The 25,848-nt window shown below is 41.2% G+C and overlaps 1 protein-coding gene and 1 long non-coding RNA gene across 3 annotated transcripts in view; both read left to right on the top strand.

Annotated features, from left to right (window-relative positions):
* Positions 1 to 19,488, top strand: part of MMRN1 (multimerin 1) — a 64,018-nt gene extending 44,530 nt beyond the window's left edge. For both annotated transcript variants that reach the window (XM_019553456.1, XM_019553455.1), the window contains exons 6-8: positions 897 to 2,880; positions 17,163 to 17,305; positions 18,693 to 19,488. In XM_019553456.1, the coding sequence (XP_019409001.1) occupies positions 897 to 2,880; positions 17,163 to 17,305; positions 18,693 to 19,114 (2,549 nt within the window). In that variant the 3' untranslated portion in view covers positions 19,115 to 19,488. The remainder of the gene's footprint in view (positions 1 to 896; positions 2,881 to 17,162; positions 17,306 to 18,692) is intronic.
* A 1,093-nt stretch (positions 19,489 to 20,581) lies between these two features.
* Positions 20,582 to 25,532, top strand: LOC109322326. Its single transcript, XR_002104355.1, has 2 exons — positions 20,582 to 21,818; positions 21,967 to 25,532. It is a non-coding gene; the product is annotated as an uncharacterized LOC109322326 (long non-coding RNA).
* Positions 25,533 to 25,848: the final 316 nt, after the last annotated feature.

Genomic DNA, 25,848 nt, shown 5'->3' with positions numbered 1-25,848 from the left:
ATTTTGATGCAAAATTTAGGTCAGTTATTGTACCCACTCCTTGCCTGGAGAAGTAATGGCTATCTGTCAATATTGTCTTTATGTTATTCTTCAGGCCAAATTTATTCCTAGTTTAATTCCAATGTAGCCTGTCTTGATACTTCTGGGAAGTCTGTTAAAACTTCAAAAGGTATCTTAATGAAAAGATAAAGGTGAAAGCTGTAAAATGACTACCTTTTCAGTGCTACCTAGCCTGCCTATGTTTCATATGTGACATACCTGTATGAAGAGTTAGAAAGACTCATCCTCTGAGTATTGACTCCCTTTCTCTCATGCAATAATATTTCATCTCCACACTTGCCACACCTGACAGGAAGGTTTTTATTTATTTTCTTTATTTCTCCCTCTTTTGAGCCAACATAGCTAGGGTAAAGCAGCTTTTTTTCCCCCTACCCTTCCAAAAGTGGTGGTTGAGTGAAAAGATAAATCTCTCAGAGACCAACTGCACAAACTCAAAAATGTCTCTCTTGCTGAATATGGGGCTACCAAATTAAGAAATTCCTTTACTTTCTCAGTCCATCATAGCTATTTATCTATTTTGATGTAAAAAAATTAGGTCAAAGTTACTATACCCACTACCTGCCTGTAGAAGTGATAGACATCTTTCAGGCTTGACTTCATGTTAGCTACCAAATTAATGTTAAGGGTGTGACATTGCACCTATGAAACTCAACTGACATCAATAGGGGCAGGACTGAGATCACCTCTATACTATCTATAGATAGGCAGATGCCTGGATACGAGCTACTATGACATTCAGTTTCACATGACACCTTGTGAGTGTTCATGCAATGAAAGAATGCTGGATGTAATTAAAACATGTCTTGATTACTTACTTTTTTCCCCTCTTCTTTAAGGTCTCAAATCTACAAGTATTAGTGAACTGGTCAAAGATATTGTCAGAGAGCAGTTTAAAGTCTTCCAAAGTGAAGTGCAAGAGACTGTGGCACAAATTTTCAAGACTATGTCTAGTTTATCAGAGGACCTGGAGAGCACAAAAGAGCTAGTCAAACATCTGAACGACAGCCACCAAAAAATTGTCTTGAAAGAAAGCCAGCTAACAAAGACTGAAATCCTGGAACTGAAGAACCAAATAGTACAGATGGAAGAGGAAATTGTCCTTGTTTGTGACAAGCCCATCAAAGACCTACAAGTGAAGCAAAAATCCTTAGAGGGTGACTTGAAGTATGAGCAGTCAAGAAGCATCATTTACTATGAATCTCTGAATAAGACTCTTACTCAGCTGAAAGAGGTGCATGAACAACTGTTATTGGGTGAATCAGAATCAGATCAAAATATCCTTTCTGTAGATACATCAATGAATGATACAATTGCAAACTATATGTCCATTCTTCATGAGAAAGTGAAGAAACAGGACCTTATGGTATTGCAGCTATATGACAACTTCAGAGTCCAAGATAGCAAGATCAGCAATCTCACTGTTACATTAGAGATTCAGAGAGAGACTGCTCATCAAGCAGGTGAAGACATCTTGTCAAAGTGCAGGAAGGATTTTCAAACACAGATGAAGGGTGCAGAACAGAATGTGCATGTCTTAAACAAAACCCTCTCTAACATACTCCTTCCACTGGACAACAAGATGGATAAAATGAATGAGCAGATTAATGATTTGTGTTATGATATGGAGATCCTCCAACCCTTGATTGAGCAGGGAGCACCATTCAGCCTGACAGCAGAGTACGAACAGCAAATTGAAACAGAAACAGTTAGTAGGAAGTTAGAAAACCTAACAACAGTTGTTAATAATCTGAGCTCTATCATCAAAGAACTTACCAAAAGCCAGGTGGCACTTAAAAGTGAAGCTCAAATCCGTGAAGAAGTCTTTGAGCGACGTATTAATGAATGCTTTATGGAAATAGAAGATGGCTTAAATAACACCATGATAATTATAAATAATGCTGTTGACACTGTTCAGGATAACTATGTACTGAAGGACTCACTAAGTGCTCTAAAAAAAGAAACTGAGGCCTGTTGTGGCAATGCTGAGAAGTTGGATAGCATTTTATCATTCATTCCTCAGTTCCTGAAGTTTAATGAGTCCCTTCAAATACTGTTCAGTGACAAGGGGAGGTATCAATATGCTTCAGAAGTAACTGAAACCCTTTCAGATCATCCATACGAAGAACTGGAGAAGGGTATTATGGCTGACATCAGAAAAGTTTACCAAATTTTAAACAGAACATCATTAAAAGTAGATGAGCACCACCGAGATATCAGTCTCCTGGAAGAAAAGCTGGTCCACTCAATGGAAGATTCCAAAGACCATGGGGTTCGTTTACAGAGTGTGGAATCAAAAATGACCAAGATTTTGACAAGCAATTGTCTTTCACTGAAAAAAAACCAAGTTGCAGTGACAGAGAGAGACCAAATGGTCACTCTTCAGCTTCTGTCACTGAGCTCTAGGATCAAAGCGCTGGAAGCCAAGTCTATCCGTTTCTCAAATGCTATCCCCCTCTTAAATAAGACTGTGTATGATGCTTGGGCACTATGTAAGGATGCCTCTGTCAACATCCAAAAGGTGAATTCCAGTGTACCCCAGTTAATTAAACTTGCTCAGCCAGATATCCCATTGCTGCAGAGAGGCTTGAAAGAGCTCACAGAATCTGTACTTGAAATAAAAGCAGTGACTATCCTAACCAATTTAACTTGGTATGTAGACAAATATATGGCTGATGCAATGAGCAATATTACCAAACTTCAAAGGCAGATGAAACAGGTTCCAAAGAAACCAGCTACAGGAAAAAAAGTGACAGCAGATGTTACCGCAAGCCTGGCAGGCCGAAGTCAGAGAAATGCAGACAATACAATAGATCCAGGTAATAAATTTCAGAGATATTGATTGTTGGGATCATTATTACAATATGGGAAAGGCTAATGAAATTGATATGATGATTCAAGTTAATCTATAGTTTCAATGAAGGTGGCTGGAGAAATGGAGACTGAAAATGGATAAAAATAAACAAAATAATACAGATCACTCTAGACTAGTGATTCTCAACTAAGGAGCCAAGATACCCTGGGGTGCCTTGAGATCATTTCAAGGGTGCCATACAATGTTAGCAGTTAGGTGTGCAAACATTGTTTCACAAGGTTAACCCAGAGATTTGAAATAGGAATCCATAGTGTTAAATACATCTTGACATTTCTGAGTTATTTGCAACAAAAATGCTCTGTTACTTTTCTGCAAACACAAAGTGAGTGAAAACTAAGAGCTGGCATTTTCTAAGGGGTGCCTTAAGTCTAAAAAAGTTGAGAACTACTGCTTTAGGCATACTTGCGATTTAAAATCTATTACCCCTCTGGAAAGAGACTGTGTGGTAAAGGCTGAAGTGCTGTTCTTTTATGAGTGAATGCACATGTATCCCATTTTAGATACTGTGATAAACAGTGTTAGGGTGACCCCAGATCCCCAAGCCTCTCCTCACTGTTCTCCTACATGCCTTCAGGGAGCAGACTAGATTTTACCTTTTAAGAAACTCCTCACCCCCAGCAAATTGCATTTTCCCCAGCCCCTGATCAGACCTAGCAGCTCTAGCAGAGGAAGCTTTATGGGATTTCACCCCCGATTTGCAAAATATTGAGGATCTGCTGTCTCTATAGAAATGGTACACCTGTAATTGTCAGCATCTCAAAAGCTTTGTTACATAAGATAGAAGGACATGTAACAAAGCAGAGAAAGAATCAGTAAGGTTTGGAGACAAAGGTACCAGGAAATAAAATCAGAAATCAGTTATTGTTACTTTCTAACTGCAACATTCTCTTGGTAGTCTCAGAGTCCAGCTGACTTCTTAAATACACTCATTGCTATCCACAGATGATTCCACCATCTAGCCTAGCTTGTGGCCTTTCTCTTTTCACAGACTTGGTGAGTCTTGTCTGACTTGATGTCCTGAACAAAACATTCCTCTCAGGGCTTCCTGATTAAATCGCCCAACTCTCAATACTCCCTTATCTATCCCATTCTGTTCAAGGACAGAAATATTTATATTCTTTGCATTCAATTTTGTTTCTAGATAGAAACCTGTCTTCCTTGAATACTGTATCCAAGGAGGACAGTAATATACATATCCTTGCATAAGGTTGGTCTTGTTGACAGATAAACCTCTAATCATGTTTCCTTAGTTATTCTTTCATTGTATTCAAGAAAGTGAAAAATTTGGATCTCTGAATGATATAGTCCCTTCTTCCTGGGTGCCTGGTCTGGCTAATAGCTTTTCCCTATTAAGGGCTTTTTCTTTTGGAATGTAACCACCTTATTTGAGGTTAACACCTCTCACTACCTTTCAACAAGGCTTCTTAACCTAAGATGCAAGAACTAGCCATTGACTAATCAAACTGGCTACACTTGTCGATAAACCAGCTGATGACTCATTAAATATGTAGATTCTACAGCATAAAATATAACTTATGTCAAGCCACATGTCATTTACAAATATATAAATGATATAGCATAGTAGCTTAACATCAGCTGTAAACAGATGCTAACCATAACAATCATTAATCCAATTTGGAGAAATACCTATGTACAACAGCGTACCCCAAAATTATTCACTACAGATAGGGACGCTGTGGCAGTACAGCTCAGTCAGCCATGGCTGCAGCCAGGCTGAGGCTCCCTGATGATGACCTGGAAGCACATTAGACACATACATACATTAATATATTTTATTTATTACATAAATGCATATATACATTACATAAATACAGGCATACAATTATATATATGTATTACATAAATACAGATTACATTACATAAGGAAACACAGATTTTCCAGCACACCAAACTCACTATGAAATCCACTATGAAGTGTGCTGGAACAGCAGCTGGCAAGCCCTCAGGGACGGGTGGAAGACAGGGTAGAAGGAGAGCTGGAAGTCCCCGCACACCCTCCCAAACTGAGACACAGCCTCTTTCCCACAACTAGCAGACATGAGGCTTCCGGTTCTACTGGCAGGAAGGAGAGGAGAGCAGTGCCACTGCCCAAGTCTACATCCCCTCCAAGAGCACCAGCCATAACCGCCCCCACCACCACCACAACAACAAGCACCAGCACCAGCATGACAGTCTCCTCCACCCCCATTTCACTCCCCATGCTGAGCCTTCCATTGCCAGAGGAAGAGCTGGAGCTGAGTGCCATACCAAGGGAAAGTCTGGTGAAGGAGGGGAAATCATCTGAGTTTGTGCTCCATACCCCTCAAGTTTCCCCAGAGCCAGGTCTCCTTCCCCAGAAGGCACTTTGGAGGAGGTTGAGGTAGAGGTTGTGGAGGCCAGTGGCTCAGCTGGGTCCGCTTCTCCAGTTGCTGTGCCTCTGCCTGCTGAGGAAAGGGAAAGGCAGTATCTGCACATGCACCCACACCCCAGAAGCGAGTTGGTAGTGTGGTCTGGGATCATTTTGAGCTGGCAGATGATCCTACATATGCTATCTGCCTGCACTGGTGAGCCAAAACCAGCTGGGGCAAAGGAACAAAACAGGGAATGCTGATGCATCTCCACAGGCACTATCCCCTTGCCCTAGCTCCTCCTCAGCCTGAAACTAGCGGAAGCATGCCCTTAAAGAAGCCCCCCTCTTGCTCCAAAGTCCCCATCCCCCAAAGCAGAGGCAGGCCACCCTGGAGTGGCAGACAGAAATGGGGGCACATTGTAAAGGTGAGTGAGATCAACAAGAGCACTGGGTAGATGCTCGCTGTGGATGGCCAGCCCTTTTCCCTAGTTGAGCAGCCAGGGTTCAGGTGGCTCATGGCCCCATCATACCAAGTACCTGCATGCACTACCTTTAGCAGGACAGTGGCACCAGCACCACCAGCAAGCTCATTTCCAAGTGCATGAAGGTGGCAGGCTACTTCCACCAGACCATCAAGGCGGGCAAGATGCTGTGGGACAAACAGGCAGAGCTGAACATCCTGCAGCACAAAATCATTCAGGATATGGATACTTGGTGGAACTCCACATACCTGATGTTGAGAGGCTGGTGGAGCAACAGAAGGCGATCCATGAGATGGCCTTGCTTGGGGAGATTGGGATCAGCAGTGCCCTTAACAGAACTGAGTGGGATAATATCTCCCAGATCTTGGTGGTCCTCAAACCCTTCCTTGAGGCCACCGGGAGCCTCAATGCTGGCACTGCCCTCCTTATCCAGGTGTTCCCTGTAGTAAGGGAACTTCAGAAACAAATGGAGAAGTTCCAGGGGATCAATGTTCCTGGCTGGGGCAAGCTGCTGTCACCAGACTTGCAGGCATTGGTGAGGCAGCTGAAGGAGGCACCATTGAGGCGGCTTGTAAATTCCCTTTGAGGATCTGGCCTGAGAGATTGGAGACAGGTAGTTGGATGTTCTTGTCTTGGATAGATTTTTGGTGTGCACCTATTATGGTGCGCAGTTGTTACTTGGTGTCTCCTATGTATTTTCCATCAGGGCACTGAGTGCCCTGATGGAGATATGTATTGTGAAGATATCTCCATACTGGAGATATTGTTGGCAGGTTTTGAACGTTTTGTCATGGAATGTTCTGAATCCATTTGGTGTATTTTGGGCTGTAGAAAGTTGGCTTCTGGTGATGAAGTTAGCGAGCTTCAGTGCTTGTTTGAATTTACAAACCACTTTTCACAGACAAGCCCATGGGGATGCACTTCACCAACCTCCTAGGTATAGAAATTGATGAACTCAGTATAGACATTGGAATTCTGACACACTACAACCTGCCAGACATCTGACTCCCCATGTGCCCCTCCACTTTTACCTGCTAAATCCCTCTTCCCACCCCACCAAAACTGTCCCTCACCCCCTGATGCCTCCATTTTCATTTTCACTGACTGGCTTTCTTGCCTTCATTGCAGGCCAGCCTCTGGCTTCTTCACTATTCTTTCCATCCAGGAACAGCACACACATCAACTGCAGGTGCTTCCTCAGCCTGACAAAGGGTTTTTCAACCCAAAGGCCTGCTAAGATATATTTCTCCAACTATTCAGTTTGTCTACTAAAAGATATCAAATTGACCCAAAGAACTTTGTCTGCCAGTGTCATGTCCTTAGACCAACATGACTATAACCTATAGCACCTGTCCCCAGTCAGCTGACTGAAAGGAGGTAGGGCTCTGCCACATCTAAACCCCAGGGCTGGGGCTGGCAGGGAGAGTTCTCTGACAGCTGCTGGAAAAGAAGCTTTTACAGGAAAGGAAAGAAAAGCTCTGTGACAGTTTGGCTGCCTGAGATGCTGCTGGTGCTACTGTGCTGCTTACTTACCTGTTGTTATTTAAAGTGGTGGACTGCGATGAGGCTGTAGGGGAGAAGACCTCACTGGGGTTCACTACTGTGTCATGCAGAGGGTCTAGTGCCAGTGAGGGCACACCTTCACTCACACACAGAGTCACACATCACGAGTTTTGCTTGTCAGCAGCTTGAGGTGAGGTTTCCCAGAAACCCCTGCACCTATCTCCTTGAAACTTGACACGCTTCATGACCTCTGAAGGGGCTACTATACCTACTGTTTTCACCTCCCTGTGCCTTCACACTTACAAGTGACATGAGTTTTGCTCTGAACAGTTTGAGGTGCAGTTTCCCAGAAACACCTGCATCTATCTCCTTTAAACTTGACAGGCTTTGTGGCCTCAGCAGGGGCTACCCTCCCTCCTCTTTTTATTCAAACAGACAAGAAATTACAAAGTTATAGGCATTTGCATGATTCCCCATTATAGCCTATGGGTGAAACATCAAAATGTGTCAAAACAGCATCAAAAGAGGAAAACAGTTTTGACAAAATGAAACAAAACAGTGCTTCAAAACAGCAAAACGAAATAGTGTTCCTTTGAAATAGTGAAACAGAAGTTGAAACAGAACAATGCTGTTTCCAACAGCCCTAGCATTTATACAATGCGGGGAGGGGGAGTGCTTTAATTAGATCAGTTCCAAGAGCCACTCTAATTAAAACACCCAGAAGATCACATGTATTAGCATCCCTGTGCTGAAAAATGGAAGCGGGGATGCCTTAAAGCTAATTGAATGAGCTTTAGTAAAAGCATCCCTGCCACCATTTTTCCGCATGGGGACACTGATGCACATGATGCTGGAGTGTGCTGGAGCATGATAATTACCACTCAATTAATTGAGTCTTCTCTGATGTACTGTAATTACAGTGCATGTGTATAGGCACCCTAAGGATACCTATATGCATGTTCGAAGGTCAGGGGGTACATTTTAATTACTAGTTCATGGACAGCCAGTTTAATTTAAAAGCTGATTGTCAGGTGTATTAACCCTTCCCCCTCCCCCCATCATTTCAAAATGGCCATGGAGGCACTTTAACTAAAGCTTATTCGATGAGATTAAGTTCAAGTGTCCCCACGCCCATTTTGAAATTCAGGGGGCTTAATACACATGATGGTGAGTGTGGTGGGCCAGTAGGGGCTGCTCCTGTGCTGAGCCATCCACCTCACTGTGCCTGACCACCTTCCAGACTCCAAATGCCTCCCTGGGGGCACCTCACGTCTGGCTGACCCCCTTCCTGGAGCACACCTGCTAGTCTGGGGGTTACGCCACCATCACCCAGGGTCTGGACTGATCCTGGCTCTGTGCCCCCTGGGAAACACAGGCCTAGTAGTCCTTGAGAGTGTCTGACTCACTGCAAGAACATGGGGTGCTTCCCTTAGTCTGAACCACAAATAGTGGTCTCCCTTAGTCAGCCGAACCAAGGGGACCCCAAGGTATAATCTAGCTCCTCTCCCAATAAGTCTCCCACACTAGGTACAAAGGAGAACTTTATTGCTTACAAGAAGTAGATTTGGAATAGGGTACAGGGTAGAGAGATATCAGAGAAATCCCATAGAGCAAACTGGCATGGCTAGGTAGCCTTTCATCATGCATCTGAGTTACCGCAAGCTATATATCTAGTTAGATCTCAGGGTATCATCCAGAGGCAGGTGGAGATTCTCTCTGAAGGCCGGCTGTTCATAGTGTGTCCATATGTTTCAAGAGAGAGAGCAAGTTCTAGATGGTCCAGCTTCTCTCTCTGAGTTTTTTCATCATGGCGTCTGCATCTCCTCCTGAGCAGTCCTTAACTTATATAAACCTTATGACCGCATTTACCTGGTCCAGTGGAAGCCAGCACCTGTTGGCTGCCAGCCAGCCAATTTGAAATGCATCACTGGTTGCCAGGTAGACTGTCAGGGTCTCTAGCCCCCTCCCAGTCAGATTGGCATTGCTTAGCAAAATAGGGAGTCTAAGCCTCCCACCCAGGTATGTGATACCAGTCACACAGGCAGAGGGAGCAGGTTTCCCCCCTCCCTCAGGAATGTATCCAACTCAGGGTTACCTAAAGAGATGGGATGTCTGCCCTCTGCAGGGACCATGTTAACCAAATTGTCACATAGCACAGTTTTTGGGAAAACAGAGGTGGCCTTCTGCCATAGTAAGGCAACATTGCAGTATTCTAATTAGAATATATAAATGAGCTTCAGCTGGATCTCATTTAACAACAAAATTCTGTAAACATGCAAGGACCTGTTTAACTATAAGCACAAATGGTTCCATTGACTTTAGTGGGACGTTTGCCAAGATTATTAACATACCTGATGCTAAGCATGTGTGTTCCTTGTTACATGGGACACTTAGCATGTTTTATTTAGATCATAGGAAGCATTATGGTGCTGTATTAAAAAGTTAGAACATGTTCAGAGCACTTGCTCGGTAATGTTTGGTACAATTTCAGGCCACTCTGGACAAGGCTGGACCTGGCTGTGACCCACCCCCCACTGCTGTCCCAACACTGATGCTGGCAACGGGTGCCTCAGCTCACATGTCTACCCATAATATGCAAGCCTAGTGCTTGGAGCCTGTGCCGTCCCCATTCAGTGTCCACTGCTGCCCAGTCTGGGATTGCCTGCGTCTGGCATGCTTGCATGAGCCAGGTGTCTGCCACTGGTAGCACACAGAGGGAAGCACAGGAGAGGGGGCCATTTGTGCCACTGGATCCGTAGAGTCAGCTGGGCCTCTGCTGATGGTCAGTCCCAGCTCCAACACTGCACAGGAATCTTGAACCAGTTTTGGTGCAGTGTGAGAGCTGGGACCTATAACCAACTGATTGTGGGTCTCAGCCCCTGCACCACACCAGAATCTTGAACTCATATTATCTCTGTGGAGCAGTCTGACAACAGCTGTTCATATGTTACTGAATATAACCTGGAGATACTTCTCCCACAAAAAGTCGTAACTTTATGATGATACAATGGCACGTAACATGTTTTACTGTTTGAAAGTGTGGATGCTCACATTTAAGTGCAGTTAGCACCTCCTAAGTTTAATGTGGAACATGGCCCTGAATTGAATGTAGAGTAAGGGCTCTGTCCACTTGGTAGGCAGCTTCTGAGTATACCCAGAAAACAGATCAGTTGAGTAGTAGCTGCCACATTTACAAAAGCACTTTTCAATGTAGAACCATACCAAAAAGGGTGGAGCACTGCTGAAACTGAAAGTCCCCTCACATATTGCACCTTGAGCCTGGGAACCCTGTCAGCACCAGGCACAAGGGGAGATTCTGCTACACGTGCAAATTAAAACCAGGTAAAAACCAACTATAAAATTATTGCCTGTTTTCCAGCTCTAACTGTATAGCTGGCTGTACCTTTTAATGGTACGATAGTCAATTTGCACATGTAGTCAGTCTAAATTAATTGCTCATTTAACCCAATAATCATGTGATGCATGTAATATGTAGAGGGGGCTAAAGGAAAAGAAAAATAAGATGCTGGGTAAGCAGTTTCAAAGGTGGTGAAGAAGCCTAGAAGCCTCAGCTCCGGACCAGCAAAAGTTTTCAAATACCTCACTCCTATTTAGGTTCCTGTGTCCTACTGAAATAGTAAAATTTTGAGTGGAAATGTCTGCACTGAAATCATTGTTAGTTAGGCACCTAAATGGGATTTTACTGCTTACGTATTTGGAGGATCTGAGACTTAATCACTTTCATAAAGTAAACTTTTATCACTTTCTATTCCGACTTCTCCCAGGATCTTTGCTAAATTCATTTAGGACATGCATTGCATACAGAAACTTGTTGGTTCCTTCCACACTGGTAATCTAATTTACAATTTTCATATGCCCATGTCTGGAAGAGACCAGTGCAAAAATATTATACTTAGATACCCATTTAACTTAGAAAGTGAACTGCAAATTTACTGCATCTGAGATGTTTTCGTGTTCGTTTTTGAGAGCTCCAGCTTTACTGAGTTAGACACTCATTAAGGCTCCTATACTGGAAAAATATTTAGGATGTTCTTAAACTAATCCATTCAGCAGAGCATGTAATCTGAAGTCACCTTAACCCACCATTGCAGTATCATGCCTACAGTTGTCTTTTTCCAGAGGCAAATAATTAAGTAGTTTTTTTGACTTGCAAGAATGCCTAAAAAGGAATGCTTCAAAATACCTAAAAAGGTTTTGCACTTTGCAAAACCCAAGTTATAAACCAAGCCATTCCAATAATTTATGTTTAATACTGCAACTTGTTCTCAGCTATCTGTTTCCCAATGGTCTTTGTCATTGCAAGATGGAATGGGTGAAAATTCAAAAGCCTCAATCCTAATTAAAAATAAATGAGAAAAAAATCTGATTTTACTCTGATCCCTATTGGATCTTCCACTTTGTTGGAAACTGCCACTAGTACCACCTGCCTGGAGCACAGGAAGCTGCCAGCTGTTTCAAGGGCTTATTTTTTAGCATTAATGAATAAATGTCATTCCTATGTATGATTTATTTGACTCTGAATTTTAACAAATAGCTTTCTGTATAATATTGGTTGTGCTCTCACTCCTTATAGAAAGCAAGGATTGTGCAGAGTATAACAAAACCCTAGATTTTTTGCAAGTAAGATCTCTATAGGGTTTGAAAATAAGACACATATAAGATTTTCTTAAGTAATGAACCTTTTGAATGCACTCTAGATATACCTTTAGCAATGCCACTTGTTTATTGCATTTGTATAAACAAAAAACATCCAACCATTATCTTTCTTATATATTTGTTCTCTATTTACAATGGATTTTTTTCTTCCAAGAAGGCTCTTCCTATCTATGTTTTACGGAAGCTTATAGCAATGTGTATTAGCCCCATAGGAGTTACCACTGAGATGCAAATAGCTAATTATACATGTAGATATTTGTTTTTCTGTTTAGGTTTGCAACAGATCAAAGAACATGACTGTGACATATGCACAACTGTAAATAGCAAAAGTCCCAATTGGCTTTAATGTGATCAAGATTTAGCCCTGTTTAAATGAGTGGGAATTTTGTCATTGCCTTTAATGGGGTCAGGATTTAGCCTCCAGTCTGTATTCAGTTGATTAGGTCTGTTGCTATCAATGGACCTATTCCTACTACTATTCTACATGAGTTTGCACTAGGTGTGCATGTTAGTTAGGATTAACAAAACTCCGTGCACTTTTTAAAAATGTTATAGAGAAGTTGAAATCAAGGACCCAATATAGCAATTACTAAAGATTTTTTGGTATAGGAGGAGTGCAAAATCAATCCATTACATTTTGTCTCTTGGTGACTATAATGGGAATTAGGAATGAATAAAGAATGCAAAGCAAAATTGAAAAATGTCTCCAAGTAGCTGACTTCAGCGGGCTGTCAGGCTGAAAGGAGAAAGCAGATAGCAGGAATATATAAGTGAGATGAAGAGATAAACATACATGTTATCTTTTTTGTTCTCTTCTTCTGTATCTTATTTCCATTCCTTCTATCTCAGTACACTCAACCTGGACATGACTAAAGTTAACTGTTCACAGGTCATCAGAGAATCAAGCACCCAAGATGTTAAAATCTATTGAGCTTTCAATAACATTTCTACTTTATTTCCTGTCTCCCTGTTTCTGGCCCAAACTCCCCAAAGCATTGCACGTGATATCGTTAAATAATGGATAACAACAATACAGACTGAATGTTGTTGTCTTTCAATCAGCTATATTCTATCTTTTAATTTTACTACAAACCACCGACTTGTTTCACTGAGGATGGCAGGCTCAAAATGAAGGGTCATGTTATAAAGTCTACCATCTGCTTGTTGGGAAATAGAGATTTTTTTTTTTTACTTACATTTTCATGTTACATGTAAATTTTCATTCTCACCATCAGAGATGCAAGCTTCCGCTATTGCTTTATCATTCAAGCCTGCAGTAAAATAAGCCCATTTGAATGGTTTGCATGTCGCATTTTAATTGTGAGAGCTTGATTGTTATTCTAATTCAATTTGACTCCTCAGTGTTTCAGTTTTGCATATTTAGTCTACTACAGTAACAGACAGATAAAAGAGGGTTCTTCTGTTGTTTTTAATTTAGTGCTCATGAAAGCCATTGCATGAAAGTACTACACACTGGGTGCATCTACATGTGCAGTTAACATGGAACAATAAAAGTGCCAGAGTCAGCTGTTCCCAGATGCAACAGATACACGTGCGCCTGAGTCTGTGGCAGTTAGAGCCTGGGTGAAGCAGCTCTGAGCTAGCAGCAGGCCCAGGGGGTCAGCCCCAGCCTCCCGGTCACAGTACCACGTGGCAGAGAGGCTGTCTGGGACATGAAGGTGCTACAGTGTGGAGCTAAAATGGGTAAAGCAGCCCTCATCACCATCTACACATGCATTGAGGTGGCGTAAATACTGTGCCATAGGATAGTACTTATGCCAAACAGTACTGTCCAACAATGGAGTTAATTAATTTACTATACACTAATGCAGGCACATGTGTAGATGCTGACACTTTATTGCAGAGCTAATTAGTCATCTTTGCAGTAAAGTGTATGGGTAGATACACCCACTAACACTCTGTTTAACAAAAAAGTAGCTCAAATAGAACTGCTGCAGTACAAGCTGCTTACAACCTGCATTGTCCAGGTGCCTTAACTCTGATCTGGCAAGCAAACTTATGTTGAGGCTAAAGGATAATTCAGTGCCTATGCCCATTCTGGCTTTGGCCCTCATGCACAGTTTGCTTTAAGGGGAATCTTTTTTTGTGCTATAGACCTATACACTGGACTCAGACACCAAGCTCATGTTACCCAGATAACAAAAACCATTACTTTTTCCACTACCATTCAGGGCCTTATACAGACAGGTGGACTTAAAGGTGATTCACTGTGACAGTTTTGTGGAATGAAAGCCATGGTGGCTATCAGCAACCAGCTGGGCTTCAAATGCTTCCAATCTCTTCCTTTCCCATGTTTTATTGGTCACAGACAGGTAGTCCACTACTGATAACCAAGGACTGAAAAACTACTTGTAAGTCACTCCCTCTCATGCCAATCCCAAATTAAATAACTGCAGTCATTCCTCTCCATTATCAGACCAGCTGCAATAAGTTGTTCCACCAAGTTACTAAATATTTGATTTGCTTCTAAACACCACCCCAACAGATACCGACAGAGTTTCATTACTTGCTTGAGATTTGTTTGTACAGTAATCGGCAGACTATTCCCTAAAGAAAGACTTTGGCTGCCTGCCCTCAATAAGAGTAGCAGAATGCTGCCTTACCATTGCATCTGTCTTCAATCCCACCATATCACATGTAACTAGTAACCTCATTTATCTTATCCTCTGCTGTTATTTCTGCCCCTTAAACATTTAATTTAACTACCCTTACAAAGTCTGCCTCTTCCACTTATCTGCCTTAATGACTTGTAAAGTCTTAAATAAAAAGAGATTAGATACTATACTTGGGGATATTTTCCTAGCCAAAGTCTGTTCATATCTTTACTACATTCAGAAGGTATATGTAGCATGGAAGTCTACTGGTGTTGGGTAGCAGCAAAAAGAAAGAAAATACAAGGTGAATTGGCTTAGGTGAGCTACAAGCATTTTGGGAACACAAAGAAAACAGGTGCAAGAAAACTCATGCTTCAGCACACAGCTAAAGGATAGTCTTCTCCGTGGACATCCCTCACCTTGACTGAATTTCCCATGTTCCTTGTCCTTTTCAAGAAGAGGAGGGCAGGGACTCACTACAGTGGAAACTGACCCAGCTCCAGTGGACTCAGTAGAGGTATTGGCCAGTTTATACCAGCTCATTGTCGAAGTGTTCCTCTCTAATGTAAAATTCTCCCATTGTAGGCCCTTACATAACCATCTCACCCCCACCATAGGTTCTTTCATTAGATTCTTTTCTTGTCAGCTTCATAGATATGTTTTGTTCCCATTTGGGTCTGCCAAAATACACATAAACAAAGGCCAATTCATGGACCTGTCAATGCATTCAGTGTGCCAACCACACTGGCTAGTTTACCTGGAGCAATTGATATTTTTAAATTATGCAGAATTAGCCACTCCCCCATCCTTCCATACAGCAAACAGTTAATAGCTGAGTAGCTAAACAGTTGTGAGGGTCTAAAGTGAGAGCCAAATGTATGTTCAATTAAATATAAAGCAAAGAAAACTCTGGGGGTGGGGAGGGTGGGGGAGAACAAGTGCTTCATCTCTGGCTGTGTTGTGGCATTTGGCCACTGCGCTCATACATTGCTGTATTTCAGGCATTATTGTGGTGCTGTGGTAGGGGGAAAAAAGGACATACGGCACATGAGAAATGTTGTGGTGTTTCAGCCCATAAGCTTCATCAGTCTAAACTCAAGGGGCATTGCATGAAAAGCTTTAACATTCTGCTCAGTCAACTCAAATTCATCATGGAAATAATGTAACTGAATGCAGTAGCACCTGAAATGCCTGTTCTGGAAATTAAAGATAACTCTATGAGTGCTAGTGAGGTATCTATGAAAAGAGGCAATACAACATTCCCCCCAGGTAATGAGCACTTCTATGAAAGGCCCTTTCAACTCCCATCTAGCTCTTAGATTTGTCATCCTATTATTTACACTCATCAAGGTTGTCCAACTTGCTGCCTTTTCCCAAGATTATACATCATTTCAACTGCTGGACTCTGGTCTTAAGACCTGAATCTGTTGTATTAGTATAGCTGAGGCTAATGCCCTGAAGATCACAGCAAGGAAAAATACATTTCATAATTCTATGTGAGAATTAAAAATTTGCAAGTTCCCAACCTGAGAAGAATGTATACAACTGGAAGAGCCTTGGGAGCTCTTCATCTTCAGCATGTTCACAAATGCCTTTCTAAATTGTCAGGCAAAATTGGGCATATCTGCATATTCAAAATAATGGGGGCAACATTTTGAATGGGCAAAACAGGATAACCCAAGTTCCGATACACTGATCTGACATATGAGTGTAATATTGATCTGTGTAATATTACATATTACAGATCAGTGTAATATTGATCCTCATGTAATATTGCTAACAACTCTGGAGGTACCTGAGCACACAATGGACGAGAAGGAGAATCCAGGTGTGGTATTCCTTGTGAGGGTACCAAACCATAGTAATTAGATTCCTGTCCTGTCCAAACTGGTCCTTATTTGGTGACCTGAGTACATCACAAAAGACATTTGTTCTATAGGTTTCTGGTATGTGCTGGTTATCACAATGAAAAGGAAGAAAGGATTCTCTGAAAATGATTATTTTAAAGCCTCTTGCTATATTGCAGAAGTAATTAATGTGGTAATATGCTTAGAGCCTTGGAGAGCCATCTTATTTTAAATTGAAATAATTGTGCATCTCAAGAGCCAAATATTCCATATTCTGTGATTCAACTAGGGTTAGTTCTACTGTAGCCTATGAGAAACACTGTTAGTGGACACAGCATAAAGTGTCTGCTCCCAGTAAGAATAGTGAGCAATGAACCTGCTCTTTTGAGATGTCTTCCTATATGGAGAATGAATCAAGGAGGGAAGAAAGGCTTTTGCTGTACCCGAAGTGCAAATATGCTAGACAACAATGGGCCCATAAACAATAGGGTAATAATATCGTCCTCCTTATCTATCTAAGCTCCAGAAGGAATATGGAGATAAGAGTGGCTTAATGCCTTTGGAATTCTTGTGTGAGTGTGTCAGCATGGAGGTAGAAGAGGCAGAGTACAGGATGGAAAAGTTCTGAGGAAGCTGAACCCTTTCAGAGGTTGGCTCTAAGTACAAAACTCAGCAGAGGGATTTCACATGGTTTCATGTGGGCAGGTTTGTATTGACTGTATCAACACAAATTCTTTTTCTACCCTTTCAAACAGGGTATTTGGCCTGTGCTAGCTCCCCCTGCCAAAATGGAGGAACCTGCATAAATGATAAACAGAGGTTTGTTTGTGCTTGTCGTCACCCCTTTGGAGGAGTCAACTGCAGCACAAAGCTGGTGGATGACAATACTCTGGCCATTGGTAAGTATAATATTTAGTGATGCAGTAAGCAGGCAGATGTGACCATTTTCCACTGAGCTCTAATCATTTGCTAACATAATTGACTGATGAAATGTTTTGTGTCCTCTGCTAGCAACTAGTTGAAAGAAAATATATCTAGTACTGCTACTAAAAAAGTTACCCCTTTAGCTCAAGTAGCAAAGTCCTGTGCATCCCTACTTATGATTGATAATCCACTATTTTAATATGGCCAACATCATAGGTTGAAAATGAGCTGGGTAATCAGCCTATCTATAAAAACCAGATAACTCCCTGGTAGATGGAGCAGAAAGGCAGCTGTGGAAGAAATGTTATAAAAGTATTTGATGGAAATGTCATGAAATTTTGCTACTAACAAGTGAAAGCCCATCACTAGGAATGACAACTCCAGCATTTCTTGGACTGCATCTTAAATACCAATACTTTGTAACAGAGGGACCAGAGACCTTTTTCCTAGAGGCTTATTGAGTACCCACCATGGGCAACTCAATGATACTGATAATGCTCAACAGTCAAGAATAAAGTTCCCTTGCTGCCAGCAGATTGAGGGAAGTGATTATTCCCCTCTATTCAGCACTGGGGAGGCCACATCTGGAGTACTGTGTCCAGTTTTGGGTCCCCCACTACAAAAAGGATGTGGACAAATTGGAGAGGGTCCAGCAGAGGGCAATGAAAATGGTTAGGGGGCTGGGTCACATGACTTATGGGGACAAGCTGAGGGAACTGAGATTATTGTGTCTGGAGAAGAGAAGACTGAGCAAGGATTTAATAATAGCCTTTAACTACCTGAAGAGTCATTCCAAAGAGGATGGAGCTAGACTGTTCTCAGTGGTGACAGATGACAGAACAAGAAGCAATGGTCTCAAGTTGAAGCAAGGGGAGTTTAGATATTAAGAAAAACTTTCTCACTAGGAGGGTAGTTAAACACTAGAACAGGTTACCCAGAGAGGTTGTGGAATCTCCATCCTTGGAGGTTTTTTTAGACCCAGCTAGACAAAGCCTTGGCTGGGTGGATCTAGTTGGGGATGGTCTTGCTTTGAGCAAGGGGTTGACTAGATGACCTTCTGAAGTCCCTTCCAACCCCAATCTTCTCATTCTATGATCCTGAAATGCAGCTTTTATAGGTATGCTTGGCACTAATTGTGTAAAAATTTGCTTTTTCTACAGTGCATAGGAACTCATTTTGCTTCTTTTTTACCTGCTCAAGCTACTTGACAAAGTGCCTTAGGAAAAGTTTCTATACTATGTCATTTTCAGTTCCTATTTGAAACTAACATACAGTTCACAATGACTTTAGTCTACAAGGCAGCTTGTGGATGTGGAGGGAAAAAACAAGAAATGTAATTCATTTGTTTTTATTCCTTTGCAGATTTTTCAAAAGGTTCTTACAGGTATGCACCCATGGTGGCTTTCTTTGCATCTCACACCTATGGGATGACAACTCCAGGCCCCATCAGATTTAATAACCTGGATGTCAACTATGGCGCTTCCTTTAGTCCAGCAACTGGAAAGTTTCATGTTCCGTATCTTGGGGTTTATGTTTTTGGGTATAACATAGAGTCATTCAGTCCACGTTTCTCTGGCTATTTGGTAGTTGATGAAATAGACAAACTTGCTTTCCAGTCTGAAAACATTAATGGTAACAAGTACATTGATAGAGTAATTACAGGAGGTGCTTTACTGGAGTTAAATTATGGTCAAGAAGTCTGGCTCAGACTGGCAACTGGATCCATCCCAGCCAAGTATCCACCTGTTACTACCTTTACTGGTTACTTGTTATATCGCACATAAGTCAGTCATAAATGCCAACTGTCTTAAAATCTAGTAGCAAGCACAGTAGTACCTTAAAAATTTTCCTGTCTTGCTGGATACATTCATTTCCTAACACGTATGTTTCTGAAAGAAAGCCACTCACATCCTGCAGGACACACAGAATTTCATGATTCCTGAGACCTGTTTCTCCACAACCGTATCACTATATAGACATGTTCACCTCAACAAAATGAGTGTGCAGTGGTTGCAAAGTGTAGAATTATCATCCTCTGTAAGCCAATGCAAGTGAATAAAGAACACTGGTCTGATCTGGTTCTGTGCTTGTGTTACACAGATACATGTGCTTATACAAAGGAGTGGAGAATCTTTCACCTTGGGTGCCTATACATGTGCAGCAATACTTCCTAATTACAGTGCATCAGAGCAGACTTGATTAACTGAGTCTGCTGAAGCATGATAATAACAGCAGACTCCAGTGTCTCATATATTAGTATCCCGCACTGAAAAATGGTGGCTTATTTGGTGAGCTTTAGTTAATGCACTCCCACTGCCCTTTTTCAGGTCAGGGATACTGATACATGAGATGCTCTGGGCACTTTAATTAAAGCAGCTCTCAGAGCCACTCTAGCTGAAGTGCCCTCCCTCCCCTCCCTGAGCACATGTATAAATGCCCTATCTCCAAACAGTGCATTAAATTGTCCTAATTTTTTCTGTGACTCAAATTCACTGCAGAGGCATTGCATAGGTTTCTTAGAACTTGGGAGATAAGGTTCTTTGGGTAAATGTGATATCTTTTATTAGAACAACTAAATAATAAAAGATATTACATTTACCTGAAGAACCTTGTCTGCCTATGTTCTTAGATGAACACAGCTACAACCAACACCATAGAACTTGGGACTGTTTTATAGCTTATTGTATCAAATGCAAATTATGTCAGTTTTCCTTCTGGTGTTATATTATTTATCAAATATCTTGGTATATCAATTTTATATTTACTTCATAGTTTCGTAAAACATCTTGTATGTAAAAAATATCGTAGTAGACAGTACTTCAATCTTTCAGGGGAAAAAATGACAAGCTCCAGTGTTTAAAAGGGGAAACTAGGCAAATTCTGACTGGAAATAAGTAGGGACTTAATTTGCAGTTTCACGATCTTTGCAGAAACCACAAAAATAGGCAGTTTCCACAGTCACCGTGAAAATGGCATTTCCCCCAATTTTGTGTAGAATTGGCAGAAAAGAAAAAAGGTTACCAGAATACAAAGGAAGCATGGGAATCTTTGCAGACATAGAGCACATGGTAAGAGAGAGAATTATTGAGAGGCTGAGCTAGTGACGCAGACTCAGTGAAGACGCCAGTTAGGAAAGCAAAAGAGTTTTGATGTCACCTTTTAAGAATCCAGATGCAATGCCGAAGTAATGCTGTAGTCTGAAGATGAGTTATTGGCCTCTTAGCCAATCAGTGGGGAAAAGGGAGGGGGAGCGAGGGCGGGGGGGGCTGTCCGTGAAAAGACTGCAAAATTGGCTCCATGCAAAGCAAGCAGCCTATGAACATCCCTTTATCTCACCACAGTTTAGGTAGGTCCCTAGAAATAAGGCCCTTATTTTTAAAACAGTAACGGTAACTGTTCATTAGAATAACTTGTATATGTATTTGATGGATTCTCCATCATCTGAAACACATAAATCAAGTCTAGATATCTTTTTAAATGATATGCTGTTGTTCAAAGAAGAAATTAGTGGGTAAGATTCATTTGCCCGTGTTATCCAGGAGGTCAAATGAGTTTTTTCTAATGATCCCTTTTGGCCTCAGACTCTATCGCCATGCCTGTAAGGCTTCCTTCCCAAACTTGGTTCTACCACCAACAAAGCAAGACTGCTTCCACTTCTGCTCATGACACTAGTAAAGCATACAGCTTGGAACAATCATAAGTGCTACCAACCAAACACCACTCTAAACTCTTCTAAATGAAAGAGCCTGATCACAGCTGAAGCATGTACTCAAGACTGCTCCAAGCAGTCTACTCTCCTGATATCCAGCCAAAGATGCATCTGAGTGGAAGCAAGTTAGTAGGGTTTATTTGGTCAGTTTTAGGAAGGGAGGCTGTGCTGACATGTCCTATAAATCTGTCAGTGAATATATTATTTTGTTTGTGTCTTTACATTATTCATATTCAGTAAACATGAATGCCAGGTAAAATGGGCTCCCTCTGTAGGAGTCATTCCAAATTGGCCTAATCCAATAAAACAGCATTTTCAACCCATCTGATAAGCAGGGGTGTCACATCTACAGCATGTGCAGGAGACAGCAGAGCAACCAATTGCAGGGAGAAGAGAGCTTAGCAACAGACTGGGCAGAAGGAAACTGGAGTTGCACTGCAGGAGAAGGCAGGGCTTACTTGCCAAAAAGCTTGACCGCCACTGAGCTTGTGCATATAGCCAGATAGACTACACTTTCTTCAAATGGTATCAACCTGACTCTATTTTTGTCTTAAAAATTGCAGGCCTAATCCTTCATGCACAGTCATGTACAGTCATGGTACCATGCACAGAGATGATGTAAAATGCTAACACTGATTTAAATGACTGGGCAAACCTGTTTTGGTAGACTTTTACACCCACTTGGCACTCACTCTCTTTGGACATAAATGACTATTCAAGGGGAAAGGCAGGAGGGATTACACTTCTAATATCAAGTTAATTTAAATACATTTTTCAGTGTAGATCATGGACCGATTGCATTGAATCAACATATCTCCACTGAAGTCAGTGGAGTAACACCAGTTTAGAGCAGCTGCATCCAATATGTTTATTACGTTATATCTCTACATTATATTGCTTTCCTGTGACAGGATTTTTTCTCTAAAGTCCAGACTTCAGTTTTATTCTGAATACTTGTCAGTTGATGTGCCCAAACATAAACCAAGAAGAAGAAAGAATGCACAGATATTAGAAAAATGAGGTTAGAGTCCTGTCATCTGAAAAGAGGACTTTGAAGACAGGCACGCTACTCAGAACTGCTTTTCAGGAATCCATAGCGTATGAATGCTGAGCCAGTTCACGGTTCTCAAAGTTAAGTCAATGGTTTTCTATGGAAGCAAAAAGATATAGCAAGCCTTTGCCCTTCTGCATTGATCAGGAATGAAAAGGCTGGGCCAAATTTATATAATAATGTCTGTATTTTCCCCCATGGAAGCTAATCCTGCCAAGTTCCCTCCACCTCCATATAGAAACTTCTTCCTGAAGGAGATGCCAAGCAGATAGTACCATGCTAGACATATGTAGCACCGTGCTTTATGCACAGCCACATATAATATGCCAAATTAGCCCTGCTTCCCAAAATGCCAGCCACCCTTGCATACAAGCCCATCCCTTAGAAAGTTAAAGCTGCACTATGTGGGAAACAAAATCATTAACTGAACTATGCATAAACCTGGCTGAGGTGGCGCTGGGATGAGTTGACTCAGCACATCCCATAGCAGTATTTGCTAGAGGGGATTCCTGTAGAGCATCTGCTGAATATTAAGCCTGCTCTCAACTGATGGAAACCTGAAGGGGTTGATATCACCATCTGCTCTAAGATTGAATTAATCCCTGCTGAGGAATGGCAAGCCTATGCAGAACAAGGAAATGTATCAAACCTACCTTGGTCCAGGTTGACCCACAGAATTTTGTTTTTCTTAAGAATCCCATGATCTGAAAGAAAGCTCCTTGTCATTTCTTTGCTCACATCAGTCATTGGGTTACAAAAATGAGGCCCATGCTTTGTTTTGAAAAGTCTGTATTTAAAGTTCAGAAATTTAAAGAGAAAATAAACACCTTCAATAGAAACTTATTTCCTGTAGCACTAAATCCACTAATTATTTAATAATGGGTCTCCCAGTACATATATTGTCACAAAAATACCCTACCGTTCTTTGAACTATTTGCCCAATTGTTCCCTACCACCCTGGGGAACAATTGCAAACCTTGCTAATAGATTTTTTTTTTGGTAATCCTTTCTTCTGCTTATGAAACTAATCCTCAACACACCATGAACCCTGAATGAGTACGCTCCTGCCCCTTTCTCCCCTGGCATACCGTGTCTCTCTGTAAACACTTGAAATCCCTGATTTGTCACTAACTCATCCTACCGTATCATTGAATTTTATCAAACGCACTGCCCACATGCCCAAATTCCCCAGTGTATGACTTTGTCATTTTAATAACGTGTTTAGTCCTCTTTATTCCTGCTGTGGATACGGCTAAATGGCGTGGAAATTACCCTGCAGATGAAATTCAAATGACCCACCAGAGACTGCATCTCTTTTTAATGTGACTTTCTTTACCCTTGCTGCCCTTGCCTCTAAATCCTTCAGGCTGGGTCTCCATCTTCATAGGCACTAATTATATTCTCCCAACACAGCCTGATTCTTGAGAGATCATCACTTTTTTTTTTAAAGGTTTTATTATTATTATATTTCCTATTACAAAAACTAATTAATTTCTTTCAAACCAGGAATTCTAGGCCTTTGAGAAACAATAATAGCAAATCATCTTATTGATACACAGTATGTTTGATGCTTATTCCTGTGGCACCAATAATGGGGAAAAGAACATCTGATTTGTTTCAATAAATAGTAAATGCATACCAAGCTGCATCTCCTTGCAAGTACATACTATGCATTAATCCACAATGGTGTCTTGCCCCAAATACACAAAAGAATATGGATTTGACCGTATGTAGTGTTAAAAACTTACAGCTTGTGTGTGTCTATCTATCTGTATTATATACACATGTGCACACACACACACATATACACACATGTATACATATATATCTGTCTTGGCTTTCAATTCTCATTAATGTGCATGTGACTAAGTATATCAGTTATCTGAACTAATGAAGCATACAATATTGAACATAACTGAGGATCAATAAAATCAGTCAGACTAGCCATTATGCAGAAAAGACAGGGATAAATCAATCAATCTACATTCTCATAAGATCCTTTTAGGAATCGTCCCCAACAGTGGCTCCAACAGCATTTTGCCACCCTTCATCTGCCTTTTAATTCTTTAACTTGCATTCCCCCATGATACAGTTTCCGGGCTGCAAATCTGAATGCTTGTATCTACCCAAAGACCTTATAAGGAATCGCAAAGTCTATTCCCAGGCTCTGTACAGTATAGTGAGCAGAATTCTCTTTCTTTGGGTAATTTATTTGCCAATAACCATGGCAACATTTTATCTGGTTTGGCTTTGACAAGCCCATCTAATTTACTCTGGAGCTTTGTATTATTATTATCTCACCTATACCAATCTAGTTATCACTGAATACATTCCCCAGCCCTGCCTAATACTTAACATTCATGCTGAGATCAGCATGCCAAGGGTTATTTTTTTTTCTTTAGCAAAGCATACAGCCCCTTTTCTAGTTGAATAACCAGTACCGCCCTAGTCTTTCCACCGCACCCCATTGTACAAGCCTCTAGCAGCAGTAAAAGCACATGGTGTGCTGAACCTGAGATATAGATAGAAGACTTATTAGCTTCCTTCTACTTTCCTCTTTTCTTACTGCTCTTTTTTCCCCTCCCATGGAAAAGAATTATTTCATTTGAAGTAACAGTAACTAAAGGCAGAATTTTAAAAAGGGCTTAGGCACATACAGGTACAGCGAGGCATTGAGTGGGATTTTCAAAGGATTCTGTGCCTCTAACTCCCTTGGAAAACAGTGGAAGCCTGTGCCTAAATTCCTTTGATGCTCTGGACCTACATGCTTTGAGTTATTTTTTAAGGTAATTATTATTAAGAATTAAAAATTCAGTCACACGAGAAGAACTATATGCTACTCAAAGATCATTTTACACAAGTTCCCAATAAATTCTAGATACAACATAGGTCTAGCAAGAATATGCATTTGCAAGCAGTATGCTGTTATTAAGACCTGATAGCGATGCTGGCATTGTAGAAGACAGATAAAGACAAAGACATCACCTAGATAAATTATAATATAAATCAAACTCCCGTTGATGGGTTTTACTCACGAGCCATTTACTGACCTTACTGAGCATATCATAACGGCATCAACGCAGCGAATCTAGTAACATCCAGGACCTGAATAACCCTTTATGGGAATCAGGTATGCCTTCACAGAGATACTAAATTCCAGATTATTCAATCTAATTTTTAACAGATCAGCTTCACATTTATTCATTGTTTCAGCCTATTATTACAAAGTACAGGCCAGGTGAGCCAGGTGAGTTGTTATCATCCCCGATATCTGAAAAGGAGGTAGCAAAAGAGAGTTGTCTTGATTTGTCTTGAAATAGGCCATTACATTTCCTGAATCACGTTAATCTACTGTATCAGTAAAATTCAACAATGACTGCTGTGAATTCAACACCATTGTATGTATCATGTGTGCAATAAAGTCTTGTTTTCCTTTTCAGTATGCAGAATTGTTCTGATTCTTGAACAGTAGCAATAATGTATGATCTAAACACCATTTTGCCTTCATGGATCATGAAACTTTGCCCTCCAATGGTTTAGAAAGGTACTTAGTCATTTTAGTCTGAAGTCAGGTAAAAGGCAGGGCAGAGTGGCAGTTTTTACATGTGCTCCAGGGGTAGGGGGAACACTGTAATTAGAGTGCCCTAATTAAAGTGCCTGAGGCATCTTGTGTATCAGCATCCCCACACATCAAAATAATGTCAGGAGCACTTTATCTAAAGCTAGTCTTATGAGCTTTAGTTAAAGCACCTCTGCCA

The sequence above is a fragment of the Crocodylus porosus genome, unplaced genomic scaffold (genome assembly GCF_001723895.1).
Source record: "Crocodylus porosus isolate Cpor-Errol unplaced genomic scaffold, CroPor_comp1, whole genome shotgun sequence".
Classification (NCBI taxonomy): domain Eukaryota; kingdom Metazoa; phylum Chordata; order Crocodylia; family Crocodylidae; genus Crocodylus; species Crocodylus porosus.
Note: the sequence above shows the minus strand (reverse complement) of the source record. Positions and strands in the feature narration are given on the sequence as shown.